Source organism: Colletotrichum tamarilloi, assembly GCF_030869305.1.
Source record: "Colletotrichum tamarilloi strain Tom-12 chromosome Unknown Scaffold_11.1, whole genome shotgun sequence".
Classification (NCBI taxonomy): domain Eukaryota; kingdom Fungi; phylum Ascomycota; class Sordariomycetes; order Glomerellales; family Glomerellaceae; genus Colletotrichum; species Colletotrichum tamarilloi.
The window spans coordinates 193018-220035 of NW_026849394.1; the positions used below are offsets into that span (position 1 = coordinate 193018).

At 53.5% G+C, this 27018-nt stretch overlaps 7 protein-coding genes across 7 annotated transcripts; 4 read left to right on the forward strand and 3 right to left on the reverse strand.

Moving 5' to 3' along the window:
- Positions 1–4404: 4404 nt before the first annotated feature.
- On the reverse strand, positions 4405–4713 carry CTAM01_04573 (uncharacterized protein; the record flags this gene model as incomplete). The annotated part of the gene is made up of 1 exon (XM_060520603.1): positions 4405–4713. A coding segment is annotated over one exon (309 nt), but the record flags the coding sequence as incomplete, so codon positions are not given.
- A 5327-nt stretch (positions 4714–10040) lies between these two features.
- CTAM01_04574 (uncharacterized protein) lies at positions 10041–10382 on the forward strand (the record flags this gene model as incomplete). Its single annotated transcript, XM_060520604.1, has 1 exon — positions 10041–10382. A coding segment is annotated over one exon (342 nt), but the record flags the coding sequence as incomplete, so codon positions are not given.
- Positions 10383–11674: 1292 nt separating this feature from the next.
- Positions 11675–11902, forward strand: CTAM01_04575 (uncharacterized protein; the record flags this gene model as incomplete). The annotated part of the gene is made up of 1 exon (XM_060520605.1): positions 11675–11902. The coding sequence occupies one exon, from the start codon at positions 11675–11677 to the stop codon at positions 11900–11902; it is 228 nt and encodes a 75-aa protein (XP_060384559.1).
- A 613-nt stretch (positions 11903–12515) lies between these two features.
- On the forward strand, positions 12516–13991 carry CTAM01_04576 (uncharacterized protein; the record flags this gene model as incomplete). The annotated part of the gene is made up of 4 exons (XM_060520606.1): positions 12516–12928; positions 12995–13059; positions 13129–13612; positions 13679–13991. The coding sequence occupies 4 exons, from the start codon at positions 12516–12518 to the stop codon at positions 13989–13991; spliced, it is 1275 nt and encodes a 424-aa protein (XP_060384560.1).
- A 2546-nt stretch (positions 13992–16537) lies between these two features.
- On the reverse strand, positions 16538–17366 carry CTAM01_04577 (uncharacterized protein; the record flags this gene model as incomplete). Its single annotated transcript, XM_060520607.1, has 2 exons — positions 16538–16900; positions 17292–17366. Coding segments are annotated over 2 exons (438 nt in total), but the record flags the coding sequence as incomplete, so codon positions are not given.
- Positions 17367–22390: 5024 nt separating this feature from the next.
- Positions 22391–22762, reverse strand: CTAM01_04578 (uncharacterized protein; the record flags this gene model as incomplete). Its single annotated transcript, XM_060520608.1, has 1 exon — positions 22391–22762. A coding segment is annotated over one exon (372 nt), but the record flags the coding sequence as incomplete, so codon positions are not given.
- A 1388-nt stretch (positions 22763–24150) lies between these two features.
- CTAM01_04579 (Cullin family protein) lies at positions 24151–26901 on the forward strand (the record flags this gene model as incomplete). Its single annotated transcript, XM_060520609.1, has 1 exon — positions 24151–26901. One exon carries the CDS (start codon positions 24151–24153, stop codon positions 26899–26901), a length of 2751 nt encoding a protein of 916 aa, XP_060384563.1.
- Between the last annotated feature and the right edge of the window lie 117 nt (positions 26902–27018).

Genomic DNA, 27018 nt, shown 5'->3' on the forward strand with positions numbered 1-27018 from the left:
AAGCGGACTTACTGTGCTTGGCTCGTCGTTTTTCCATCCCCGTCCCCAGGATAACCTCTTACGAGTGAGCATCTAGACTGCAAAGCCGGATCTAGGTCCGTCTGGCATGAGCTGTCGTGGGGGCATTTAACATTGATCGATGAATCCTCCTCGTCGACCGGAATGGCGGCATTGTGCGCTGGCTTCGCTGTACCTTGCGCCACCCATAGCTCGACGAATCCTTCCATCTTGGTCTGTTTCCCCCCATTTCCTGTCTACACCCTCTCTCTTTCCCCGAGAAGACTCGCACTCGTTCGTCGAACTAGCGTCTGGCCCGGGCACTAATGGAGCACACCCGCTCCCCGTGAAATCACAATCGAGCCATCGAGATGCTGTCCGCCGTCGAAAATAGCAACAAGGTAATTCTGGAGCCTAGAATCTGTCATTCCCCTCAACGCCTGGACGATGTGCGGTGGTTGGTCCGTGAGGGCCATAGGATCAACCTCCCTGCGCAGGTCACCGCCTCGTTACCACCAGGACCCCCAGCCACAGTTTTGGGAGGATCGCGTGCATACCGCTCAAGCCACGCTCGGGGGCCCAGAGTGCGATCATACAGTCGAGGTTGGCCAGCTCGGAGTCGGGCTGAGGTGAGAAGGGATATCCAGGAACCACAAGGCTGACTTATTCCCCTTCGTGAGACGAGCTGATGAGACGTGGTCCACATAGAAGGCTGGCGCACATTCTTCCATGTTGTGTCCTTTGATACACATCATGCTTCCAAATCGTGACTGCCGCCAGAGGCGGGGGCCGTCCAGCTTACCTCCCCGTGACGACGACAACAAGACGCTTCTGCATTGTACGCATACTGCGAATGCAAAGCTTCAAGGTCGGATCTTTTCGCCGCTAGTCCCTCAGACGTCGCCGCTTCCAAGTTGAGACATGCCAGGTCGTCCACCACCTTCAGCCACAATGCATCAGTCCTCTAGCCCTATGAGCCGTGCGCCCCCCTTACCAATTCCCCGGACAGCCGTATGGGAAACCGTCCACGAGGTCCGGAGGACCTGAAGCGAGACCAAATGCTCCGAATCACATCGGTACATGAGCCGAGTCGGCCATAACGACGGGGTTAATCTGGAAAGTCCGACCGCGAACGCAAGAAGATGCATGGCAGTGCTGCGTTGGCCCAAATTGCCCCGTGGTGTCTGAAGACGCTGACCTGTTGTCTACGACAGCTCATTGCTGACGCTCGTAACGCTCTTGCCGAACTTATTTTCGTTGATTATGGCGATAGACACATTCGTCTGACTTGACCACCACCGTGATTCGTCAGGAGATAATGATAGAACACCGATGCCGTGGATCGATATTGTCCAAGGTTGACACTGCAATTCCAGTCTAACTTTGTTCCCACACATGGGCACTGCGTCGAGTCGCTGGCGGACGGCATCGACTATGAGTGGCCAGATGCCGCCACCACAGTTGGCCAGACACATTTTGTGCATCGAAGACGGCGCAACAAGAATATGTGCTAAGTGCGCCATTGCAAGCGGGTGGTGCGCCGCCAAGTTGATCGATCTCTCGACATCAGGAGGGGGGCGTGTCTCTGGCACCTCTTGGTCATGCCTCTCGTAGGGCGCTTGGTGCGAGACGTTGAATCCTCCCGATGAGCCAAATCATCCATGCTCGCATGAACCTGATTAAAGGCGTTCGGGATGGATCGCACCGTTACATTTCACGACCAGAAGCCACGCAGGCCAGGCCAGATTGTAACGATGTTTTCTTCGCACTTTTGCGGGGGTTTGGGTGAAGGCGATTGGCAGGTTCGGGTTGATATATCAGGTCCCGCCATACCAAAGTGCCAAACAAGTCGTAAGCAGAGTGGACTTGAATATCCGTACAATAGCAATACGTTAAAGTCCCCATAATAGAGAAGGAGCCAGGGTCTGGCCAACGATCGTGGATACTGTGGTGTGTCTGTCTACTCGTTTGCGGCACAGCCGCAGCATCTCAAGTCCACAGGGCAACTGGATGTAACAGTGCTGGGCCACGTCGAGCGTGCAGATGACGGCCATATGTCAACTTGAATCCAGTGCTTCAGCTCATCTTTTGACAAGGGGTGTGCTGCAAGACGCAGGCTTTCCGTTTGAGAGTGTACGGGCGAGCGTGTGCTGTTTTGGAACCTGACGCTGCATGTCAGACCTTGGAGCAAACCAAGACGCAGATGGAGAGCGGTCGGTCCCTCGTAGGGCTGGGAGGAACACTTGGGGCCGGCAGCGGAAGGATTCTGAGTGTGTCTAATGGCCGGTATGTACGAGTGTACGGAGAAGGGTTCCGTCGGCCAAAGGTGTAAACGTAAAATACGCGTTGAGGGCGTATCAGTACGTCCACGTACAAAGGTCCCATCCGTCTGGCTAGCCACGGCACCAGCTGGCCCGCGAACAGACCATGACGTCGTAGGCGCGGTACTCGAAATTGGTCTCATTGCGGATTTCCCTCTACCAAAACATTTGTCGTAGGGAAGTGGTTTGGGTGAAAGAGCGATTATTCGTGACGGTGACAGCGTAGAATTTGAGGGGATTCATTCATGGATGACGTCGACGTATCTAGAGCAGAGCCGTGCCGCCCCTCTGCATATCTTGTCGACGAATCGGCAGGCAGTATACGCGGCTTTTCTGGCTACGCTCGTGAACACGGAGAGCAAACCAGAAGAGGCAGTTCAACCCTTTTCCCAACATGAGTATGCATTCCGCCGTGTGGTGTGACCTATGCGTCTCGTACAGGCAGCCCTAAATCGCTCTGCCCTACAGGGCCAGAGAACATCGGGTACTCTGCGTACCCAAGCAGACCTGGCTGTTCCCCGCCAGTCTGTGAGGTCTGTGAAGCCGCGACGATTTTGGCGGCGTTCGACCTAGAGACGCCATGGTCTGAGGCACGGCGCTCCCAACTATCGCATTTATAATCTGCTGACATACAACGACGAGCGCCCGCAACCTGGTCTATGCTGTCTGTGCCGCCGCGAAACTTCCGGAGGTCAGGCGAGGGTTAGAAGAGCTAGGCATTGTTGATGATGCGTGGCCTAAAACCTGTCTCTTGGCTCTTCAAGTCAACGCCCGCTTCTTAGGTTCAATGTGAGCCTTCAGGACATCAGAGCTTGTTCGAGCCTTTGCGAAGTCGGAGACTTCGACAGCCTCTCGGCGACTTTGACTAGGTCGGGGTGAATCCGGGGTAAGAGGCACAGTCCTCCCCCATCGGCCAAGGATTCCGCAAAGTCGATCAGACTAACAGTGAGATTTCCTTTCAGCAAACTGTGTCCCTTGGCCGGGATTTGGTAGACCTGGTAGCATCATAGATTCGGGCCCCTTGGTGAAGCACGGTGTTTCTGGCAAATCATCAGGAGAAAAGAATGATATGATCCCACGCGGAGTATGGGAAATGCAAAACACTGAAGAGTCGGTGACGCTAACAATTTTAACGTAGCAGACAGACGCCATTTCCATCTCTTTGCAGCTCAAGACCGCAGTTATATGTGGGAGAGCGGAGAGAACCTCAAGCAAAGTGGGATTCTGCGGTGCCCACTGCACGCATGCGGGTTTCTTGTTCACAGGGCAGTGTTGTATGCCGTGTGCAGCGTGCTGCAGAACGACGGGGAATATGAGGAGTCCACGGAACACCCCTAGCCCGGTGGGCTACAGCCGCTTGAGCTGTAAAGGGCGAGATGGGAAGATGCAAGACACTTCTGAAATGTCTATGGTGAAATTTCTAGGGCCCGTAATATGAAACACAATGGTAAGCAGGACGTCTTCCTATGGAGGTTTTCATTTGATGAATGTCCGTGGGTGGCAGCGTCGTTGGTGCAACGGTACAACCTAACCTCGTGTGCCGAGTGCTTTCGACAACGTTTGGTTTTACGACTTCGCAACCTCGGCCTTTTCCTTATTGAGTCGTTTACGATAAATCAAATGCTTGGCCGGTGCATTGTGTTCATTGCTTTCAAGGGGTCCCAAGGGGCCCCATCACGCTGCCCATCCATACTGTCGGAGCTTGGGGGCGAGTCCCGAGACTTTGGAGCTCACTCGTCCGAGGCCGTGGCATGCCGCATGAGCAGTGGGCTGTTCAGAGTTCAGAGTGCCTGGCAACCCTGGCCGTCCGGTCTCCATTTCGATGGGTAGTCGTCAACGTGGCAGTTGTTCCTCTACTCCGTACACACTTCAAGGGTCCGTTCAGGGTGTCAACAGCACTCGCATCTTCACTCCTTTGGGAAGCAAGCTTCTGCTGTGTATTTGCGGTGATTCGGGTTATCCGTACGGACGCAGCCAGTCCGGGTCGGGTACGGAGTGGTCATTACAACCTAGCTCAATGTGGCTCCGTAGGATTTGGAGTTGACGTTCGGATAGCAAGGTGATGATGAAAACCAGGATTCAATCGTCAACGGCCAGAACTCAGGCTTTGGGAGCAGCGGTGAGGCCGAGGTTCACAACGCTCACCACAACGATTAAGTTGATGATGTCTCCCATCGAAGGTGGCAGGTGCTCCCCAGCCTTCTACGAGTCCACGCTGATGACAACTTGGGGCGTGGGCAAAAATGCAATGGATCCGGGGCCGAATTGAAGCGTGACACTGCAGCTTGTCTTCATCGACCCGTTCTTGTGTCAAACCTTGAGATTTGTCCAAAGTTTCGCAGTCTTTCCTAGTCTGGCAATTCGTAAATCTGGCCAACGAGTTTTCGACCGTAATCTTCGATCTTTCCCGCTTCTTGCGTCTTCCATGCGTATGCGTACGTCTCACATAATCAAGGATGCTTTAGGACGCAGCCTATTGACGAAAGCGCAACGATCCGCGATGACCGTGAAAGTGGTAAGAACTCAAAGCGTCGTATTTGGACCTATTCCCCTCTCACACACATGGGTCGCACGAGTAAAGAGACGTTTCCTTAAAAAAAAGTGCTTGTTGCGTTTGCATCTGGCAGAGGCTCGATTTTGAAGGGGTGAATGTCATCGGACCCAAGCCAATGAATTCGCAGCTCATCGCCGATGATAACATCTGACTGGTATCAGAACCCCACGGCTTCACGCTGAGGCACTCTCTCTTCTCTCTCGGTTCGATTTTTTTCTCAACTTCTGCGGTCATCACATGGTGTCCAGGTGCGTTTTTTTGTTGTTTTTTTGCGGCAAATTAACGGGCCACCTGAGGATCGATCTCGTGGCTTGAATGCTGTCCATTGCTTTGAACGTACATGCGCGCCATGGACCAGGCTACATGGCGTGAACAGGTGAGCCAGAGATAATTGGCTCGAATAAACGCTGGCCATCAACGCCATCGGATGTTTTCGCTAGGCAAAGTGTAATATGTGCCGGAATGTCTGAAAGCGTTTATGACCCAAAAGTCGGGAAATCATAATCCCAGTATCCGTAAAGATGCTTCGGATATGATAGGTACTGTATGGCCAAGAAAGAAGCTAGAGTTGGTGAAAACAACATGGTCATCGGTGCCAACCCGACCCAACCCAAAGTTTAAGCCTTGTGGGATTAATATCGTAGTGGCAGGGACTTTCCCGGTAGTGTCGATGACGGACGGCGGATTATGGGGCGCTTGCTGTATTACTCAAGCCCTCAGTGGCCGTCTAATGTGTCAGTCGGAAGACCTCCGCTTGAAATGTGTGGCTCATCTCACGGCCTGAGCCCGTTGCTGATGTGATTAGGGCGACTGGCGTTGGTGCAGTCCACAAGCCCGGGCCTCAATGGGGCTGCACCTCGTCCGAAGCTGTAGCTCTGGGGGTCCAGCTTGAAGCGGCCTAAGAGCGACGATCGCGTTTTGCGTCTCAAGGCAGCAACAAAATGCACCTTGGACCAGCTGGCCCTAGGTTTCTCCGTCTAATTTAGAATATGCAGCACCTTCAGGACGCCGACTCACGGCCTGAGATGCTGCCGGGCGTCAGATGCAGTTCGACCACCACGGAAACCAGCCGCAACATGGAGGCGTTGGTGCAAGGCCACGGATGGCCACTGAAGTGACTTGAAACAGCGATGAGCAGCGTGGGCTTGCCACAAGTGGAACGCCACCAATGGTGACAGTCAACGTTTGCTCAAGTGAGGTGGCGTCCAGACTCGTGGGTGTGATGTTCCAGAGGGGCGGGCAGCAGCTCGTAGTAGGTATGTACGCGACTATGGTAGCTACAATCATGTTGGTGGTGGGACTGAATTGGTGCTTTTAGAACTCTACCGGTAGAGCCGAATCGGAGAGGTAGCCGTGCAATGCGAGGTTCCTTTGTTACGGCGGTTGAGTTGTACCGCTGTAGATGTGCTGTCTGCTGACGGCCAGCAACACCCTTGACTGGCAATGATGTGCATCGTCCTGTCACTCAACGAGACTGGGCCGAAGCCAATTGTTACTTGAAGGCTCTTTCTTCCCCCACACGTTGGAGATGATGACATGGCGTACCTTCGAGGGGGGACTTTTGTTGGCTGTTGAGCGGTAGAAGCTTGTGGAGAGCGACGGCGCATCTGATGAACGCCCGCGAGAGAGAACGATGAGGGCGCTGTAAAACTGAGAGACCAAGCCACGCCCCGAGTTCCCGCGCGAGCCCTATCCGTGATTTAGTTTAGTGAGCTTCGAAACTGTGCTGGATATGCCAGGAGCAGGTAGCGCGGCAACGATCCAGTACCTTAGGCCTGAGGCTCAGTGTCTCCTCACCCCAGCCCTAAAGGGCGTCAAGGTGCGGGCGACGGCGTCATGTGTGGTCTTCTAGTGCGTCGGGAAGTGACCGAGGTCACGGTTCGGGAGAAGGACGCTGATTGAATAGAGTAACGAGCTAGATGTGGTCAAGACTCAAGGGACGCCCCATGATTCGGACAGCAAGCGACCGAGGACGCTGAGGCCGAGAAGGCGAGATGGTCTACTACTGCGTGGACAGCCGAGCTGGACTGACAGGCTTGACGAGGTGCAGAAGGATGAAGCGCAGCCAAGGACTGGTAGAAGAGTCTGCCTAACGGCGATGCAAACATGCGAGAATAGTGGCGATGTGATGGGGACAGAGCCTTGTCGTCGCGATGGCAGTGCAGCGGAGACATCTGTATCCGTACGGGTACTGGTATTGCGGTGAAGGCACACCTTGGAAAACCGTTTGCCAATGTCTACCTAGGACTTTCTTCCCTTGCTCAGGTTGCCGATGGCTGAGTGAAGTGTTTGGATGGCATGGCATGGCTTGGATGGCCGGTCGTGCTTTCTCTGTGCGAATATCCGTATGAAGCCCAGTGGGAAAGATGCAGCTGTATCTGTTTTCGTATAGACACTTCCATCAGTAGCAAGAGTGGGTGAGTGGTAAGGACGACTGGAGGTAAGTACGGAGTACTTCGTACCTTATCCGTCCATGCCAACGTTGATGGGGGAGGGGTGCACGGTAAGGTAAGGTAAGGTAAGCCGTTGACGTTACCGGGCCTGCCCTTGCTGCTCTGGATTTTAACGACTGCCTAAGATACCTGGTCTGGCCTGGCCTCGCCCATCCGCACCAAGATCTCGGGACCGGACGAGGTCAAAGCCAGCCGGCGTCTGGCAGTAGCCACCAAGGGTGTGTTCTGCCGGCGGGAGAGAAATTAGAAGGGAGATGGGGGTTGAAGACTGTCAGTGCCTGCGATGAAGTGAGTGAAGGAGCTTTGCCAAACACAGCTGCATCGCTTGAGAGGTGGGTTTGCGTCCGTAAGTGTAATCTGTGCGCAACATCCCGGTCCTGAGGTGAACACCAAGTGATGACCAGCGGAGCGGCGCCGGCAGGCAATTTCCACCTTGTCCAACTTCCACTGGGCCTCGCGAGTCGGAGGTTGTCACTGCTCACCTCAGGCCAACAAGGTGTGTTCTACGGAGTACGTCTCCGAAGTATACCGAGGTCGGCTGCATTAGGTAAGCCCGATGAGGAACCGCACAACGTACTGCGTTAGTACACTAAGGTAAGGTAGGTAGGCAAAGTCACTAAGTACTCACAGATCCACTTCAGGGTTGACCCCAAGCAGCACGGTCTGTCGATCAGAAGCTGACTTTAATCACATCGAGCAAGCACGGTTCACTGCTTGGCATGGCAGCGAGCTGGGGTTGACCTTCACCCGACATCCATGAACGAAACGATGTATCCCTACGGGGTGAACAATGATGAAAGGTGTCCACAGGGTAAGATGATGGTTAGGTATCCGTAGAAACATCAACGGGGTCATTGCAGAAAACTTTGTCAGAACGGTACGAACTTTTGTCAGTTGCGTCAAGCTGAATTGCTTGATAGGTGGTCTCGAATAATTCAGCCCAACTCGGCCACGATAACAACAACAGTAACGAACACGGGAGCAGAACCTGCCTGTAAGACTTAGAAAAGCAAAAAGGAAACTCGTTGATCGTCTGACTGGATGTCTCTGAAAGAAATTTGGGGCAAGTTGCACCCGTGGGAGGCAGACTACGGATAGATGGTATATCCGTACCTAGTAGGTGATGACGGGTCAGACTCAGACACGAGATTGGTCAAATAAGCCGAGACGCCCGAGTTCCTCACCTCATCACCTTAGAAAAGTCAAGGATAGGCATGTCCAGCATCTTACGGGTATTTACAATGTGGCGTACAGGTCAGTGTGGGAAAAGGCCATTGGCTTAGGTTGTTTTTCCCATGCTGACGCCTTACGGACGCTATTTGGCTGTCCCGCGCGGGAGAGCTTCCCAGATCCATGCCTTCCATTTGTTACTCTACCTTTTAGGTTAACAACATGGGGAGGTAGGCATCCGTCGCCTTTAAACGACCCAACTTCTGTCATGGCCGAGGAAGCTTGGTCGTCCGACGTCTCGCTGCTCCGGAAAGAAAACCCTCAAGGAGAAAAGAAAGTTGACCCAAATTTGGAAAGACGAACAAATGATTAGAAGGAGGCCGGGAAATAGAAAAGACCTGGGAGCAAGCAGACGAAAAACAAAGCCAAAGCCAATTATTGACACACCCAAGACACCCACCCACGTCTTAGAGGTATGGAAGTTGGGACTTTGACATTGGACAGCAAAACGCCTAGCGCACGTAGCGCACCCACTGCGGCTACCCTGGCGCAGACATCTCACACGCTCGTCTAACCTTCTAAATCGAGCCATTGCAGGTCCCATTTGCCGCTGCGGTGCCGGTCGGGGTGGTTGTTGTCCTAAACTAAGGTATTGGTAATCCGTCATCCGAATGTACATTGCCCCAATGTGCGTAATGAGGTAAGGTAAGGTCAGATGTACGGAATTCTAGTGCTCATCCTCGTCCGCACACCCACTTCCATGTCTTGCCCCGGATACGGACTCGGAGCAATGAGAGACGACACAAAGCCGATGCGCGGCGGGGTCTGTCGACGACCCCATACCTGACGTACATCCGTAGGGTATTGCCTTCGTTTGTCGTGTTTTACGCTCGCCCGGGATTGGTTATCTCGGTGACATACGGACACTCCGTACGGATGGAACGAGAAGTAAGGTAGAGATTGTGGACACGGGATAACGTCGAGTCACCGCCATATCTCCCGTCGGCATAAATGGAAGGAATGGCAGGCAGGGTAAGGTAGACTGGACTCCCATTACTTTAGACGCAATAAGTATGCAAGAACGGAGCCCGTATCCGTGAGGTACCCTGAGGGAAACGCCTTGAAGAAGATGCTGAAGGAAACAGCAATCGTGATTTTCCTTGCTCGTTCCCAAGGCGGCACCTGCCTTACCTTGCCTCGCCTTACTGTGCCGTACCGTCCGTAGGAACATCCAGGTAGGTACGGATATCTAGGTAGCTACCTGCCTTACAGAATCTCTGGATACGTATCTACTCTTTCTGCCCCGGTTCCCCATGAGGCGCTCTTCTAGACCCGAATAAGATTAGATTTCCATGACCCAGACAGTACGTACCCTGCCTGGCGCTTTCCCGACCACGCACCGTGCATCCCCACTCCCGTCCTGAACGACGAACGACAGCTCCAATCTCCAAGGCCTTTTTTCTTTTCTTGCTCCCCTTCTTCTCCAATTATCGTCTCACCCAACCTGCTCACATTCTCTCCACCATATCCAAGACTGGGCCACATGCGGACAAAGCAGCGACAAGGATCCCGATCCTTTATTTTCAAACTCTTGGGGGAATCCAAGGGACTTGTCATTCCCTCGCCATTTGTCGCACCTGGACTCTTACGTTCTCCCCTGGGTCCCCTCTCCTATCTGTCCTCCGTTTCGCGAATACGTCCTGTTCGCACAATCTCTCTGCTGAACGCCGCCTGCACTTCGGCGGAGACGGTCAACACCTGGCCCGTTCTAAACCGTCCTCCCGTGTCAATCTCTCGTCTTCACCTAACCTATCCGGGCATCTTGTTATTCTGCAATGCAGCGGTATGGATTGGCTTCCGCTTCCGCTTCCTTCGTTCCCAATTTGAGTCGCCCATCGTTGTGGGCACTACCCAACCCGCCCGTTGAGAGCATCTAGTGTCCGGCTTTTTCTTCAAACGGTTTCCTTCTATCGAAGTACCTCAGTCTTCCAATTGGACTTGGGAATTCGATACCGCTGCTTACCCGCTATCTGGTTTGCTGTCGATGCTGCCAAGAAAACAGACGAATTGAGCACATAAAAAAAAATGAGAAGTAATCGCTTCATACATATCCTGTAGCGTCACAGCCCATCGGACCAACATCAAGTTCTTGCTCTGCCTGTCCAGTGCCGGGCTAGGTTTGCTACGCAAAACCGCCGTCCCGACGTACTGGCTCCCGGCCCAACACTGCCATTTCCTGGGGCCCAGTGGTCAGTCACCTACTGCAACTTAGACAACCTCAAGAGGGCATGGATACAGGATGCCACACACACACACGCACACTCACATTCAACCATACACAGGCTTCCTCGACACACACACACACGCACACACTGGCTGCTAGGCCCGGCATCCTACTAACCCATCATTTCATCTTTCCTAGGTGTTCTCTTGCGCGCGCAGCGGTTCCTCAGTCCTAGCTTGCTGGAATATCACCTCGTCGAATCGATGATCGAATGCCCTCAACTCAGGGTACTCAGACATACAATTACGGCCCCTGGTTCCCCGTTAACGTCGAAACTGCTGCCTCAATAGGGAATAAGGTCAATTGAAGTCCCATTACCCACTCTTTCCCGATCATAGACCGGCTGGGACGGGTTCAAGTCAAGGGCTCCCCTTCCCCGTCACCAACATCCGTGGGCCGTCGTCTTCTTCCCTGAGCCCTTCCCCGAGGCCCAGCACCAGCACAGATACCTAGTACTACCTTACTGTGTAAGGTAGCTGACCCAGAAACCCAGAAACCCAGAAACCCAGAACCCAAGGGCCGGTCTCTGACGGGCAGCCAGGGCTCGAGCGATGTCATCCATGATCCATCCTCTACTTTCCACACCTCTTTCACCTAGCAGTGCTTTAGTGCGCACTAGCCTTAGCCCTGCAGCCCGTCTCAAGCTTGAAGCAGGGACGTTGACCAGGGCGTTTCGTTACGGCTGCCAATGCTTTTGCCGGAAATGCTGGAGCCTATCGATCCCTTCCCCGTCCCCTCCATAGCCCCATGTCTTTCTTCACTCATCAACTGTGCCCGTCTGCCCATCATCCCCCTCGACTGTGTACGGATACCTCAGCACGCTCCGCAACCCTCACTCACTCTTACTCTCGCTCTCATTCTCACTCCCCCCAAGGTCTCATTAATTCTGTATTGCATGTCACTCTCACTCGCTCACACGCCTCTAGCAGCGTGCCTCCGCTCTGCGCGCGCTTTCGCTCTTACACCATGCGCTAGGAACTCTCTCGCCCGCCCTCGCCTCCGTTTACACCCCCTCCCCTCCGCTCCCAAGCAAAAGTCTGCCCTCGTTCCCCATCTTATACACGCCCCCTTATTCTCCACACCCTTCTGGTGTGTTGCGATCACACCCCCACACCCTCCATAACATAACAGTTTACACACAATGGGCGCTGGTACCTTACTCTGTTCTCCATCCTGGCCTGGTCACTCAATCCCATCTTTCTTACCCTGAACCCCTGCCCGCCGTCTGGACTTACCTCCATGTAGTGTAGCTTGTCTCTTTGAACATGTCCGTCTCTTGTGTCTTCTCTCCTCTCATGCGATGAAAAAGGTACGTCCAGAGGTCGGGATCTGGGCTACCATCTCCACAGCTTTTCACTGCCCGCTTGCCATTTATAAGCCAGTGCCCACTCCTAGGCCTGTGAGGCTGAGATCTTTAACCTTCTGGTGATATCCAAGTTTAGCATCTGTGATCTCGTTGAACCAAAAGCCTCCACCTGGCGAGCAAGCAATCCTTCCTTCTCCAGACCTCAAAATCGTTGCCTGATCGTCCTGGTCTCGTTATAAGTCGTCGATCCGGGTCTTCGAGTATCAAACATCGTCACTGGCTTGATACAACTCATCAACTGGTAACAACGCTTGGACATACACAGCAAAAGGTATACTCTTACACAAGTACATCTCGACATCAACTCTTCAACAACCTCGCCCGTATGTGCCATCCAGAGTTTCTTCATCGTCGTCCTTCTTCTTTTTCAATGGCTTCCAGTTTTTCTGAGCAGGGTTGCGAGGACTCTTACTCACTTCCACCCAGATCTAGAGCAGGGAGCCGTGTATCAGCTACAGCTGCTCAATTCGCCAACATCCAACTAGTCGATTCCCCCAGAACGCTACCGTTAGAGTCCAGCCCCTCGGTCAGATCTGAGGCTCTCCATTCCTCCGGCTATATCAGTCCCAACCCGCCCAACTCCGCAACCTTTCTCTCAACCTCCAACTCACAAGGATACTCGCCCTTTCCCCTCCTACCTCCTGAGATCTTGAACGCAGCAGAGTGGAACGAACACGAGGTACATCACACTTCGGATTCGACCCCTCTAGTCAGAGTGGACCCCGCCCAGGACTACTCTTCCAACCAGTCCTCTCCGCCACTGAGAACTGGAGCAAGCATGAGGTGCGCTTCCAACATTGTCCCAGCCACTAGACTATAAAGACCATCTAACACTTCCTCCTTCTTCAGCACTGTTGCTATTCCATTTGACCCTTCGTTCACCATGGGAAGCCGATCAGCATTCACTTGGCCTGGTAATTAACCGTCCATTTCAACTCCCCTCTTGTACCCTTCTGGGATCCTCTAACAATCTCAACTTGAAGGTCTCGACAACCCCGAAGCAAGCGGATCATTACTTGGCCACAACCTCTCTTCCCTCGGACACCATCACCAAGACGCCAGCCTCACACCACCCAGCGGTTCCAGATCAGTAACAGCAAGCCCGCCACGGGGGACTTTGACACCAGAGCAGAGGGAATTGAAGAAGCAGAGAGACATGGCTCGTCGAGACTCAAAGGCATCACAACGCGTCCACAGAGCTGGTAGCAACCCCTACATCCATTCGCCTCCCCTCAGCCTACCCGACGTCTCTTCAACAATGGGCGTACCCGTGTACACGACAGCACCGGCGCCAATCTCCCTTCTCGCAGAGCCGGCAACTTCAATGGGATCGTCATCATACCTCCCCTCTTACAGCCCGCCTCTGTCAGACCATGGCTACCAGAGCGGATACCCACCAATGGCCCAGGCCTACGGCATGGGTGGCATGGACTACTCCAACCAGTTCCAACCGCCAGCACAATACGGGTATGTTACGAGAGAGATGGGGATGGCCCAGGAAAGACGCTTCGAAACTAACAAGAACCAACGCAGAAGCCGACACTCGATGCCTGTTGGACAAGACCCGAGCCTGATGTATGGCGTGCCGCCATCGATGGGCCCCGGAGCCCCAGACCAAGGGGGGCACGTCAGAGTGGTGCAGAGCCGGCCTAAACCTCAATGCTGGGAACACGGCTGCAACGGAAGACAATTTTCGACCTTTAGCAACCTCCTGAGGCACCAAAGAGAAAAGTCTGGGCAGGCGACCAAGGCCACATGCCCTAATTGCGGCGCCGAATTCACAAGGACGACGGCAAGGAACGGCCACCTTCTCCACGACAAGTGCAAGCAGCGCCGAAACACGTGAATGCTGTTGGCCGTTGGAACCAACAGCACGCGAACGGGGGAGAGAAAACCAGCAACAATAACAACAAAAGTCCCTTTTTCCAACACACACACACACACATACGCAAGCCATGCAAGGACCTTACGGCCGTGCTATTTGCGGATGGAGGGGGGAAAATACCAGATCCGTTTTACCATTCGAACTGTACATGTTTGGGGCATTCGAGCATTTACTTAAACAGGAAACGAGAGAAGCCGAGGAGGGTTACAAAAATATCGCTGGAAAGGAGGGAGGAGTCACATAGGTAGAAGTTGTCCAACGAGCTTGTCATTGGCACACTTTTTTGGGAGTTCGTTTTTTTGTTTCTTGGTTCTTTCATTTGGGTTATTTGGGTTTTCCTACCGGGGAGGTGTTCTTTCGGTTTGTTTTCGCTTCGTCATCTTTCTTCGTTCTCACGACAATTTTGGAAGGCTTTTGTCTATGGGGGAAGCAGCGGCAGGAACAGCACCAACGGCACAAGACGATCAAAATCGTCCAGGTGGCACATCTTCTTCTACTCAACTTTTCGATATCGATATCGATAGAAACTTGAAATATACCCTTTCACTAGCGTCAAAAAGAACGCATCTTTCTACATACACGTTCCAATCCCGTTGTCTCTCAGTGCATCAGCGTCAAAATTAGGGACATGCAGCAACTTACGTTGAAAATCAAAGTAGATGCAGTCCGTCAAAATTAGAAAACACCATTGTCCGTCTTACCAACATCGTCTCATCTCGTCTCGTCTTACAACTCATCTGTAAGACGGACATGGCACCCGGCGTCCGTGGAGAAACCCTTTTTTTGTTTTCCCTTCGTGGTTATTTTTGACTAGTAACAAGTAACAGCAGTGCGCGCAGACTTGCCTAGCGGACATGGCATCCGAACATTTTAGGCGTGAGAAAACAAATCTTGTTGCCTTGAAGGATAAATTACAAGCATCCTTGAACGCACGTCATATCGAAAAATCAATTTTTTGTTTTTCACTTTCGCTCTTTCGCTCTCTCGCTCTCATATCCGCCTTGTCGTTAGTCTACACGTGAAAGACATTACCAGGGGGAAGGGGGGCCTGGCGGAAGTGGTGAAGCGGGAGAAGGGAAAAAAAGAAAAGGCCTCTGCAACCCCGGCACTTTTTCGCTTGAACCCCTGGCAATCTCGAAATTGGGTGAGTCGCCCGCAACCGGCAGCCCGCAATGTCTCTCAAGTTCCCTCACGCCCACCCCACCCCTTTCTCTGTTTCGGGCATTTGTTACCACCGACCGTGGAAACGACCAAGCTATCCAAGCTAGGGCCCTTGAATCTTATGAGTGAGCGAGCGAGAGCGGGGAGGGAGAAATGGCTACTATCCAAAACAATGGGAACTTCGAAGAGGGGCGGGCCCAAGGAACAATTGTTGTTGGCGGCCGCCAAACGACGCCGTGACGCTGGGTCCCTTGTCAAGGCGGCCGCGGAGGCCAAGTAAGAAGAGTGAAAACGAGGTTGGGAAGACGAACAGGGACCTGCCCTTCTCTCTCCCAAACATACAAAGGAGGGAACAATAAGCATTTTCGCTGGGAAGGGGTTTACGAGATGACAATGGAGCTCCTCCCGATCATGCGGCATAGTCTGGTAGGCCAGTTGGATTTGGAATGCGGTACTCCGTGAGGGAAAATGGGGACAACCAAGCAGGAAATATGAGTACATTACCTTACGTTGCTTTACATCCGATGTCGTTGGATCTTTTGTCAATTCGTCAGAAATGGAGATACGACGGATTGTGGAGGGTTAGACGTCGGATGGACCAAGGTTTGGATGGATGAAGGAGGGGGGCGCGACGACGTTTCCAGCGAGGGCCACGGGAGGAGAGGAAAAGTCCTAGCTTTCGGAGTCGCTCTCCGTCCATAGGGGAGACGCTGATGCATAAGCGCCAGCGCCAAGTGAGCTATGAGCCGGGGGCTTCCTAGTAATGTCAAGATCAGTCGAGCGGAGTTGGAGAGGAGACCGTCGTGCTTTATCCGACTTTTGCAAGGGCCCGGCGGAGACTCGAACACCCGGTGGGCTCCCCCGGTTCCCAGCCGTGGAACTCACGGATCGTGGGGCTGGATTTCCAGGCCACCGGCGGAAGCAATCTATCGTCCACGTGTACTTCGGACGGGGAGGTGTGAGAGAATGGCATCTGTGATCTGGTAGACTGGTACGCGGCGCGCCCAGCATCCCATCTCGCTTGCTTACTATCGCTCGCCGACATGGAGGACCATCGGATGATATCAAGAAAAATATGGGGATTCTTGGTGGTGGATGGAGGTCCCCTCTTCACGCCGGTGCCGGACCGAGACGGCGCGCAGCCAACTTTGGGAAGGGGGGGGGGGGGGCGCTTTGGCGCACTTTGAGGATCAATATATGATGCCATTGTTGACTGGGGATCGCCCCAAAGCGTCTCCATTTGTGAGTCGTAGTGTTAGAACCGGGATGGCTAGCAGAGCCGCTGCGAGCAAGTGGCTGCCGTGCAACGTTGAGAAGCCGTGGAGTCGAAAGATGCTTTACCAAGTTTACGGGTCGACTGGCGTAGGATCGGCACCGTACAGGCGGACAAGGCAGGTATTAGACATCCATACTGGCCGCGGATGCGATTGCCTTCTTCTCGAATTCTCCCTCACCCATTCGACATCGCCCGGTACCAGGACAGCAAAGTTTGCAGTCATTTCTTGTTCGCGAGAAATGCTGATTTGACGTCCATCGGACCAAAGCCGAGACAAAAACGCTAGTCGGTAGACCATCCAGAGTTGAGCGACACATGCAATGAATACTTGGAAGAGTATGCAGTTGGCCGAATCAGGCTGACCGACTTGCATGCTGCCATCGGACAAGGAAACGCAAGAGGGGCCAGTCGACTCAACCCAAGCCTCTTCTGTCTAGTGTAACTGGTCCCGGCGGGCAATTGAAGACCCGCCTCCCGTCACAACGGACCTGGTTGGGGGACTAGGAACCTGGGACCCGGGCTCCCAGGGCTCACAAGGGAGAGCGGGCAGCGATCGCCGTCGCAGACGACCCAGACAAGCCGGGTTCAGTCAAGGCAACGAAGTTTTTTTTTTTTGCAGATGAGCTGCTTGGAGTTGTCTGGCTCGATCGGCGCATCCGTATTCAGCCGTCTAGACTCTAGGCCAGGAGTGGCAGGCCAGAATTCGTATGAGTAGGAAAGCCTCCGCAAATCTCAGGGTTATGATATCTTCTAGGCCAAGCGGGCTGCAAAACGGTGAGCAAAGAACAACAAGCAAGGTGAGGGGAACAGGATCAGATACGTACCGAAAATGAAGGTAAGGCATGGTACGTACTTATTGGAGAATGGGAAAATGCTGGAGGTGTGTATGGATAGTCACTGTGGTGTAGTGTGTGGTGTAGCTGACTCCGCCTTCACCCCTCCCCCCATGTCCGACACAGCCGCGATGGAAATAGGACGGGTCCTAACTGGTAGGGAAGACGTTGGTAGGTTGTAGGCGTCCCTAACGATGTCTGGTTTAACGTCTATCGAATCCATCTGATTATGGAAAGAGGTCGGGGTTGGAGGGTTGATCGCGACAAGCCTGCCTTTAGGCATCAAAATAAGGTCGAATAGGATATGCACAAATCTCGTTTGAGCTGAGATGAGTTCTTGCTTCTGAGAATTTGGGGCTTGGAACGGCCCGCCAGGGCAAGAAGGAATAGACAGGCGGGCGGGCGGCGGCGGAGGAGGCGGCGGCGGCATACCGCGGCTGTTGACGCAGGTAGTGCGCAGACTTGTGCGGTAGTCATGGCTATCGTGGTGGTGGTCATGGTTGTTGAAGTTCGAATTTTTCTGTATCACTACGACTAGACGATGACGACGACGATACCGTCGCTTGCTCCTTTGGCTTTGAGGGTGTCCCGTCGATGGCTGCGCGACGCCCACGCGCCTCTCCGAGGTCTTCCGCGGGAGGATGAGGCACAGGACCAAGTGATGCTGCGTCAAGGGCGTGTCATCCTCCGAGTCCGAGAATTGCGAAGGAAGAAACGCAGCCCAGTCCGAGATCAACGTGGGATTGAGGAGCCATGCAATGCAGATGCAGTGCGAGGGAAGACGACGTGGGTGCCACCCGGTTGGTGTCGACGACCTGGTGATGGATCAGAAAGGGCTGGCCTGGCAAGTTGTGAGCGTTGAGAGCGAAGGCATCTTACTGGACCGCCCGGACTTTTAGAGGGGCGCCCCCGCCGTCTGTCAGCCTTCACCCAACAGACGAGGAGGGCAGGCGTGGCAGGGTGCAGGGGATGCTGCGGACAGAGGAGGTGAAGAAAGTGCAGTGCAAGACCACAACGGTGGGTACCTTACCTTGCTCTGTCCTGTACCTTGAGGTAGTACCTAAGGTCCGTAAGGTAAGGTAGGTATGGACACACCTCACTCCTGGCTGGGTACGTAGATATTCCGTGTATGGCTACGTTACCTTCTTTCCTCCCGGTTGACATATTGCGTAGATTCCGCGAGGTACGGATACTGGATGTTACACTACCCTTGCTGGGCGTGCAGGCCTGGGAGTGACGACTGACTGTAGGTACTGTATCAGCAGTGAAGGCAATCTCAACCTACCTTACCTTAGGTAGTCAATGCTCAACACGCCGTCCGGTCTCCTTATTGCCACTTCTCATGGGGAGAGTCGAGACTGTCATACCTTGTCCCGTCATCCCCAGAGACATCATCCTTACAAACTGAACCTTCGGTCCCGAGGCAAGCTCTCTCGTCCGAAATCCTTGCCGGGTTCACCGAAGACGTTCATCCTTGGTTCTGGCTCGTGCTTGTCGGAGACTCTCCGCCCCCAAATTTTAATCTCAGGGTGGAGTGAGCGGTTCAATTCGCTACCCGAAACTCTCGCAAGGGCCAAAAGTTGGTACCTATTGCAACCTCAGCTTCGCCAAGTACCCAACGTTGTAGTACTTACTGTGGTCATAGTGTAGGTAATACTTCGCTCTTCCTCCACACCCCGACTGGCCTTCCCATATAACTCAATCTGCTCTCTACTGAACCCCCTTTCTAGAGACTGGAGTAACAACTCGACACCCTGCCCTGTGAGGCACATGGCTTACAAGGAAAGGCCAGGAGTGGAAGACGGGGCGAGAGAGCCGTGAGCAGGGAATGAAGCGGCTTTTGTGGCATGAGGGGGAACAGCATCCATCATTCATGCGCTGAATGTGCCCGCATCTGTACGGATGATAAAGAGAAGACCAGGGGCACCACCTAAGAGAATCTGATGTCATCTTTCGTAAGTCGCCTGCCTTGGGAGTCGATGTGCGGCAAAATATCGAATGAGAGCTGAGGGAGGATATGAACAACGTCGTACCCATTTTGGGATAGTCGAATTTCTGGTCTTTGCTAGGTACGTTCATGGGTTATCAGTTCACTGCAACCAGTAAGACGAGAGCAGAGACGAGCTCACTCTTCTGAACAGTGCCCTTCTTCCCCAGGCTAGCCGAAAGTTACCCCTTCCTGACGCCCGTGGATTATCCGTCATGCCTGGAATTCCGCAAGAGACTCGGCCATGATTAGACAGGCCCGAGGTTGACGGTCGGATGGGCAGACCCTGTTCGTAATGGCTCAAAGAAAAAGCGTGACCAAAGATCAAGAGATCCAAATCCCCGTGGATTTGAGCGAAGAAGGGTTGGGGTTACGAAGGGGTCCAGTACCTATCGGTGGGGGTTGGCGATGGCAAGTATCCGTAAACCTGCTCGTCCGGGCTCCAGCACGGTTACCAAAGGTGCCTGACTGGCTGGCTGCAACACTTGGGATGTGCAATGATTGGTCCCTGGTTTCTGGATCCAACCTCCAGGTTACGCTGTTGCAGCCTTCTGCAACCTCGATCTTACTCCCGAACAGGCTCGGGAGTAAACACCTCGAACGCATGGTAACCTTGCGGGTGTCCATAGCCTGTGTCCGTAGTGTACAGTCACGGACAGATGTCAATAATTGAGCCCCCTTGGGATGTGATCCGGGGGCTCCCCGTGCTGGGTAAACGCTAGTCTAGGCGGATGACTACCACGCCAACCGCTCGAGAGTCGAGATTACCGTCATTAGAGTGGCCTCATGCTCCACATGAACGTGTCGGCGGACCCAGAGCGACTACAAATGATCCTCGAGCTTCCGTGGCAAACCGACCCTAGTCCCGAATTCTCGTGCGCGTTCAGCCCCATTACGCCCGTCGGTGAATGACTGCGAACGGGGGAGACTGGGACCTACGACTGTCGGGCATGTCGGTGTTGTCATCCGGGCTTCATCTGCGCGGCTTGGTGTAGTATCCACGACACGGCAATCCGCGCCCAATACCAGCTATTTTCGTATCGAAAATGAAAAAGATCGGGAAAAGGAGAAAAGGGGCCGCCGTTCGGCAAAATCGAAAATTAGACTCGCGACAGGCCAAGGAGCTATCAGCTGTGAGCAAGATAGCACAGACGACTGCTGTAAGACTCGACTGTCCTATCCTTTGACAATACGAGTAGAAAACGCTGTCTGTCTAGGGTGGCTTGCGACGGACGGTTTGGCGTCATGGATATACGCAAGCTCTGTGTCCCCAGGAAGAGACATTCATACTCGCTGGTGTTTCAGCCATTGCAGAGAGATCCAACTTGCCACCGGCCACACGCAATGACGCGAACTGTAGGCAGCTTCAATTACAGTCGATGCAGCTGTGAACTTGCGACAACTCTTCGACCAACTAATGCATGGGGCTCCCAGACTGTTTGCCGCAAGGTTGGGGGCCAAAACCTAACCTTTGTTATATTATATAAGCAGAATGTGCAACGGGCAAACATTCACGTGGAGCTTTGACTCCAGCGACCCGGAAAAGTATCGGGCCCATATCCTACCGGTTTGGGGAATCGCCATAAAGTGAGGTTGCATTGGTGATGGCCCACTCTGAAGGCATGCCAAGTTGACAAGTTGACAACAAGCTGTCACAGGTCCTGACATGCTGTGGCCATCTACTCTCCTCGTGCGCCATTGGACGGAATACTCGACGACACTCGTTGCGTCTTGGGCCTTATTGGCCACCACGCGACCTGCAAGTGCAATCCTTCAAGACTCGTCAAGCGTCTGCTATTCGATGATAGCAGTAGCGAAGTAGGCGCAGCAAGTTTGACCTGAGACGCCAAAGCATAGTCTAGCTAAGTGCAGCTGCTTCCTTTTCTGGTTTTTCGGGATTTCCTGGTATTCCAATGACCCCTCTCTAGTTATTGAAAGTCTTCGTCCCAAAGTCGAACTGGCGTTTGTCAGAGCTCGAGTACCTGTGGCTGTCTCTATCCCTAGCCCCGAAAGCTCCGGGTAACCAAACGTGTGAGCCCTTTATTTATCATCCGTTCCAGTGGCCGAAGCCCTCAACAATCGTCCGAGGTCGTAACGTTGCTGGTAGAACAAGCTGGGGCTATTAAATTGCTGATTGCAGGCTCTGAACTCACATCCGGGGACATGAGCATATGCTTATCACGTACTCCGAGATCGTGGGAGGTTGTGGTAACGATTCCAGAAGAGCTATCGCTTTGGACTACAGGAAGACGCCGCTCTAGCAGTCAAACAGCACTGCGTAGAATATGTCGAGACACTCGGTAGCCGCTCGTCGTCTTTCTTGTCGCTTGCGCGCTACGGGTAGGCTGACGACCTGTGATGACTTCCAGGCAGCAGTATTATTGAGGTCCACTGATGGGCTAGGCGGGCGAATTTGGACAAGGTTGGTGGCTTGATCCACTGCCGTGCCGGTCGGGAGCATCCCACAGCCCAGTCTGTCTGCATCCATATCGATTCACCCTCCATCTCGTCGAAGGCTAGTCGCTCAGAAGCCAGCCCTGTTGGGCGCGAAGTAGCGAAGTCACCGGCAGGACGCTGATGTACATTGGCGGCGGGGCGAACAGGTGGCACGAAAACGGTGCTACTGTCACTTGCAAAGGATCATGAAGCAACAGTGGTCAACGGCTAATGATGGTTGAAAAGCAGGGGCCGGCTCATAGGGCGACAGTGGAACAGCCACATGGAAGCTCTGGAAAGGACTGTGCCGCTTTCAAGCATGCACTATCTCGTCTACCCGGCTGCTTTGATTTGCAGGCAGACGTTAAGGGGAAGCCATGGAGCTGTGGCCCCTGATGAGCAGGCGTTCAGATCGGAAGGATTGCAGACTGGGTCATCTTCAGAACCACGAGGTAGCCGATAAGTAACGTTGAAGCGTTGACGACAAATACGGCAAGCTTGAACAGAAGCATGATAAGTCTCATCCTTTTCATGTAGGTAAAGCTGACAGGCTTCATCCGTAGGGTTCATGTCGAAGTCGTGACAGCCTCTTCGTATAGACAAGCGTATATCGAATGACCAGGTCACCCCGTGATATGCTTGTCCATCATTTCGACCTCGCTCGGGGTTAGTGACGGTGGAAATTAACTGAGCCGGAAGACAGCAGCCGTCTGTTTGTCTCGGGGCCGAATGCCTCTTCTCCTTCGATAACTCCGTGGAACTCATGGGGGTCGCATTTCCCCGCTTCAAAGGAAGAGGCTTGACGACGCATGAAGCTGTGATCGGTCATCAAAGTGGCCGATTGGGTTAAGCCCGCAACGGTTCGGTGTTTGAACCACTTTTTGGCCAAGTTGTATTGGCCTCGATTCTGTTCGCGTACTCCCGAACAGATCTTCCAGTACGGAGAGACGAGCCGACAGCGAGCGATATTGAAATGCCTGCGTATCGAAAAACCCGGATGACGCGACAGCTGCCGGACGTCGATTGCAAATCGCCCCGGCCTTGGACAGTCACGGCGCCCGTTGCTTGGGATGGCCCCGCCTCTTTGTACTGATTGAGGAGCATGCCCACTGGCAATCAAGGCTAGACTCGAATCCTCGGACGATTTGGAGATTGCTCATGATATTGCGCACTGGCCAGCAATACTCCACGTCTGGATACGAAACACGGTTAGTCGCCAATGACTTGTGGGAAGAATGCGTTACAGGCTCTTTGCGGTACGGTTGAAGTTTTGAGGGGTGCGAAAACAAGTTCGTACCGGAAATTGAGATCTCATTGCTCTCTTGTTGTATCTCTTTGGGGGTTTGCGTTCATGTTCAAGCCTCCCGTGACCCCTTGCTCTGGCCCAACGGTGATACCCTGTCATGTCTCCTGTCTTTCTCTATGTTGAAGCATGCAGGTCCTGTTGAGGACAAGTTTGACGCAGCTTGTCTCGATCCTTCGTCTCGTTACCCCACACTTGTCGTGAGGGAAACACCACTTGAAGACATGCCCTCGACCATGCTCGACAGGGAAGAGCGGCTGCGGGCGCTTTAAGCGAGTATTTGTGGGTTGGTGGCAACGATACTGAAATGACTTGTCTATGATCCTCAATTAACGCACCTAGCTAGGCACGATACTTTCTTCCGGCGGTTTTGAGTCTTCGTAGCTTGGTCATGGTTGCGGATTGACATCGGGAGTCGTCCGCGAATATGGTGGAATACAGCGGTTGCTTAGATAAGGTAGCAGGGGAGATATTGAAGGTGTGTAGGATACAAGCGAAAGAGAGAGAGAGCGTCGTATTGTACGGTGTACCTTATGGTAAGGTAAGGTAGAGCAAAGGGAGGAGGTGTGAATGTAGAAGTGGATATTGGCTCAGAGGGGCGTGAACATAAGACAATGCTGCAGGAGCAGGGGCCACTCCAGTATACTGTGCTCAGTACGGTGTTTTTCGCTTCTGTACACTGCCAGCCATCAGGACGCACGCACCACCAGCATTTGCGCCGTGTGCGCCTGTCTCGCTTCGTGGCTGCCGCTCTGGGCGTTCTTTCCCTCGGGTTCACCAATTGAACGATGAACGCCGCGCTAGCGCCTGTCGCCAGCTGCGGGAGCATTAAGCGCGACACTGTCATAGGCCCACGTTATCCCTCCCAATTTTGAGGCGTCAAGCACGCTCTAAGCGCAGCGCTTAACCAACCCATCAACGCCAAACAAAGTAAACACCTACATACACCTACTTAGGAATCAACAACCGGCGACAGCACGGCAATCCTTCACGATAGACAACGTCGACCGACATAACTGCGACTTCCTTGTTCAGTCACCGCACTATCCTTGCCGAGACTCTGCAATGAGGCAGGCCTTGAATCCTTCCGCTTGAGCTCATCTGGATGCATTCCACAAGCAGTCATGGCTATGATAGTGAGCGCCGCGCCGTCCAGGTGGAGCGGCAAGAGACAGAGTGTGTTCAGATCAGTCTTTGACTCCGAAATCTCGCAACCTACTCCTCATTCGATACCTTCTCAGAGGTTCAAGCCGCAGGGAGAGCCGCTCGGCGGCGCACTATCACCGCCACTACACCATCAATCATCCTCCCGCTCGCGTTTCCCCAGCCATGGCAAACCTTCAGAATTCCACGTCTCGTCTTCATCTCGGCCTTCAAAAACCTCTGCTTCCATGCCGGCCAGCGACCAAGTCCGGTGGGACCAAGCATGGCACATTGTGACGACTCGTATTCAGCTTCCGCCGTCAGTGGCCGCTGAGGACTCCTTTGGCACTTTGGCTCCGGAATCCCAGGATTACGATGCAGACTTTTATGACAGTCTAAAGCTGGTTCTCCATCCAGCGAAGCACGCTGAGAAAGCCGCTAGTACCGAGGACATCCTTTCCTGGCATACTCAGCAGGTTCGCCACCACTTCGCCCAACATGTCCTCCCCCTACTTTCCGCTTGCAACACGTACGGTGACCAATCCCAGGTACTCCTCGGAAGCATCCATACTTTAGAAGCAGCTCACCGCCAGTATCTTTATGGACTGTCTCTTATCGTGCGGGGTCTTGAGAACAAACATGCAGACATCGCCGTCGACAAGTTCCGCCGTGATCTACACGCAGTCATCGGCAACTCCATGTCGCAGGCGCTTATGGAGTCTCTCCGAGCTGTCCTGAGTCGCCTGATGAGGTTGGTTCTGGGCATGCAGCAGACCAGCACTCCCTCAAGCTTCCCTCGGACAACCGACCTCGAAGCAGATCGTCAGGCAGCAGCGGCAGCGGCAGCGCGGCAAGAGCTTCTGCAATTGATTGAGGCACTGCACAAAGTAGGACTGGCAGGCGAGAGGTTCCAGGTCCTATTCGCTGAACTCATGGATGCCATGATGGTGGAGCACATTAGAACGTCATTCGCGGGCGCCTGGACGCAGTCGAAATCTGATGGCGGGAAGGATGCTCCGCGCGCCTCGTCTGTGCCTCGCGCTACGAAACTTGGCCACCCTTCACGCTGCATTGCTGCACTTTGCAACTGGGTCGAGAACCATTACTCGCGGCTAGCAGTCGAGGTGTTTGCTCGCCTTGGAAGCGGGGACATTGCTTGGACCGATGTCGAAAAGTGGAAGGAGATTGCCGTTGGGCGATTAGCAGTCATGCGTATTCATGAACTCTTCGACATCGTTCTCCAATGGCCCCACAGCAGAGGCGCTCTCGATGACCTCCGAATGGCAATCACAACGCCGCAGAGACGGCTACAACTGACGGACACGTTTTCGGCAGCGTTACAGAAACGGCTGTTGCACCCGGGACGGTCAACACTGGATATACTACGGGTATACATTTCCATGATCAGGACGTTCCATGCTCTAGACCATTCCAAAGTACTACTGGACCGTGTGGTCCATTCGCTGCAGCTTTACCTATGCCAGAGAGACGATGCGATCCCCATCGTCGTGACTGGACTACTATCAAACCCGGATAACTCAAGTACAGAGGCAGGCAGTACTAAGCTTATCGAGCTCGCCATTCTACTCAACGATCCATCACAGCAGAGAAGACCTGCCGTGGAGGATGAGGAACTGGACTGGGACGACATGGAATGGATCCCGGATCCCGTTGACGCCGGAGTCAACTACAAGCGTCCCAAGTCAGAGGATGTCATCGGGACCTTAATCAGCGCTCTGGGTTCTCAGGATATATTTATCAAGGAGTTCCAGAATATCATCGCAGAGAGGTTGCTGTCCACGCAGGTGGAGTTCAGTCAAGAAGTCCGTGTGCTTAATCTACTGAAGAAGCGGTTTGGGGATAATGCCTTGCAAAACTGCGACGTCATGATAAAAGACATTCAAGACTCGAAGAAGGTCGACGCCATCATCTCCAAGACGGTCAGGACAGGCGTTATCGGTTCCGTTCGTAAGGCCCACAATACTCCCTCATATCATACCAAGATTCTTTCTCGGCTCTTCTGGCCAACTATGGACAGAGAGCATTTCATCTTGCCCGGGCCTGTCGTCGAGGGTCAAGGACAGTACGAAGGCGAGTTCGAGCGTCTCAAATCTAACCGCAAGCTTACATGGCTCAATAATCTCGGAAACGCTACTGTAAGCCTTGAACTCGAAGACAGGACAGTTGAGAAGGAGTGCAAGACGTATGAAGCCGTTGTCATATATGCATTCCAAACAGACGAGTCTTACAGCGGACCGCTTCCCGTACGTCGCACAGTTGACGAGCTTGAAGAGGTGCTGCAAATGGACGATGATCTGATTCGCTCCGCCCTTTCTTTCTGGGTCGGTCAGCGTGTCATCCGCGAGATTGAGCCGGGCACCTTCATCGTCATTGAGAAGCTAGATGACGATGCCGACGATGGAGGGAATCCACCTGGACCCGGCCCTGATGATGCTCCTGCGCCCGACTCAGGCGACCTTTCACCCAAGAAGCCGGGCGCGTTGGATGCCAAGGAGAAGGAACGTCGGCAGGTGTACTGGCAATTCATTGTTGGTATGCTGACCAACTCGAGTCCAGCCATGCCGCTGGTCCAGATCGCCATGATGATGAAGATGTTGATAGCGGACGGGTTCCCATGGAGCAATGAGGAGCTGCAGGAGTTCCTTGCAGAAAAGATGGCGATGGATGAATTGGAGCTGGTAGGAGGGAAGTATCGACTGCCAAAGAAATGAGCGGCATACTTAGGTTTCTCCAACAGTAGAAAGCAGAGTTGTCAGAGCTGGAGGTGCTGGGTGATTCCCTATGACGGGATAGTTTTACAACACAGTTTGATTACCCTCGGCTCATTT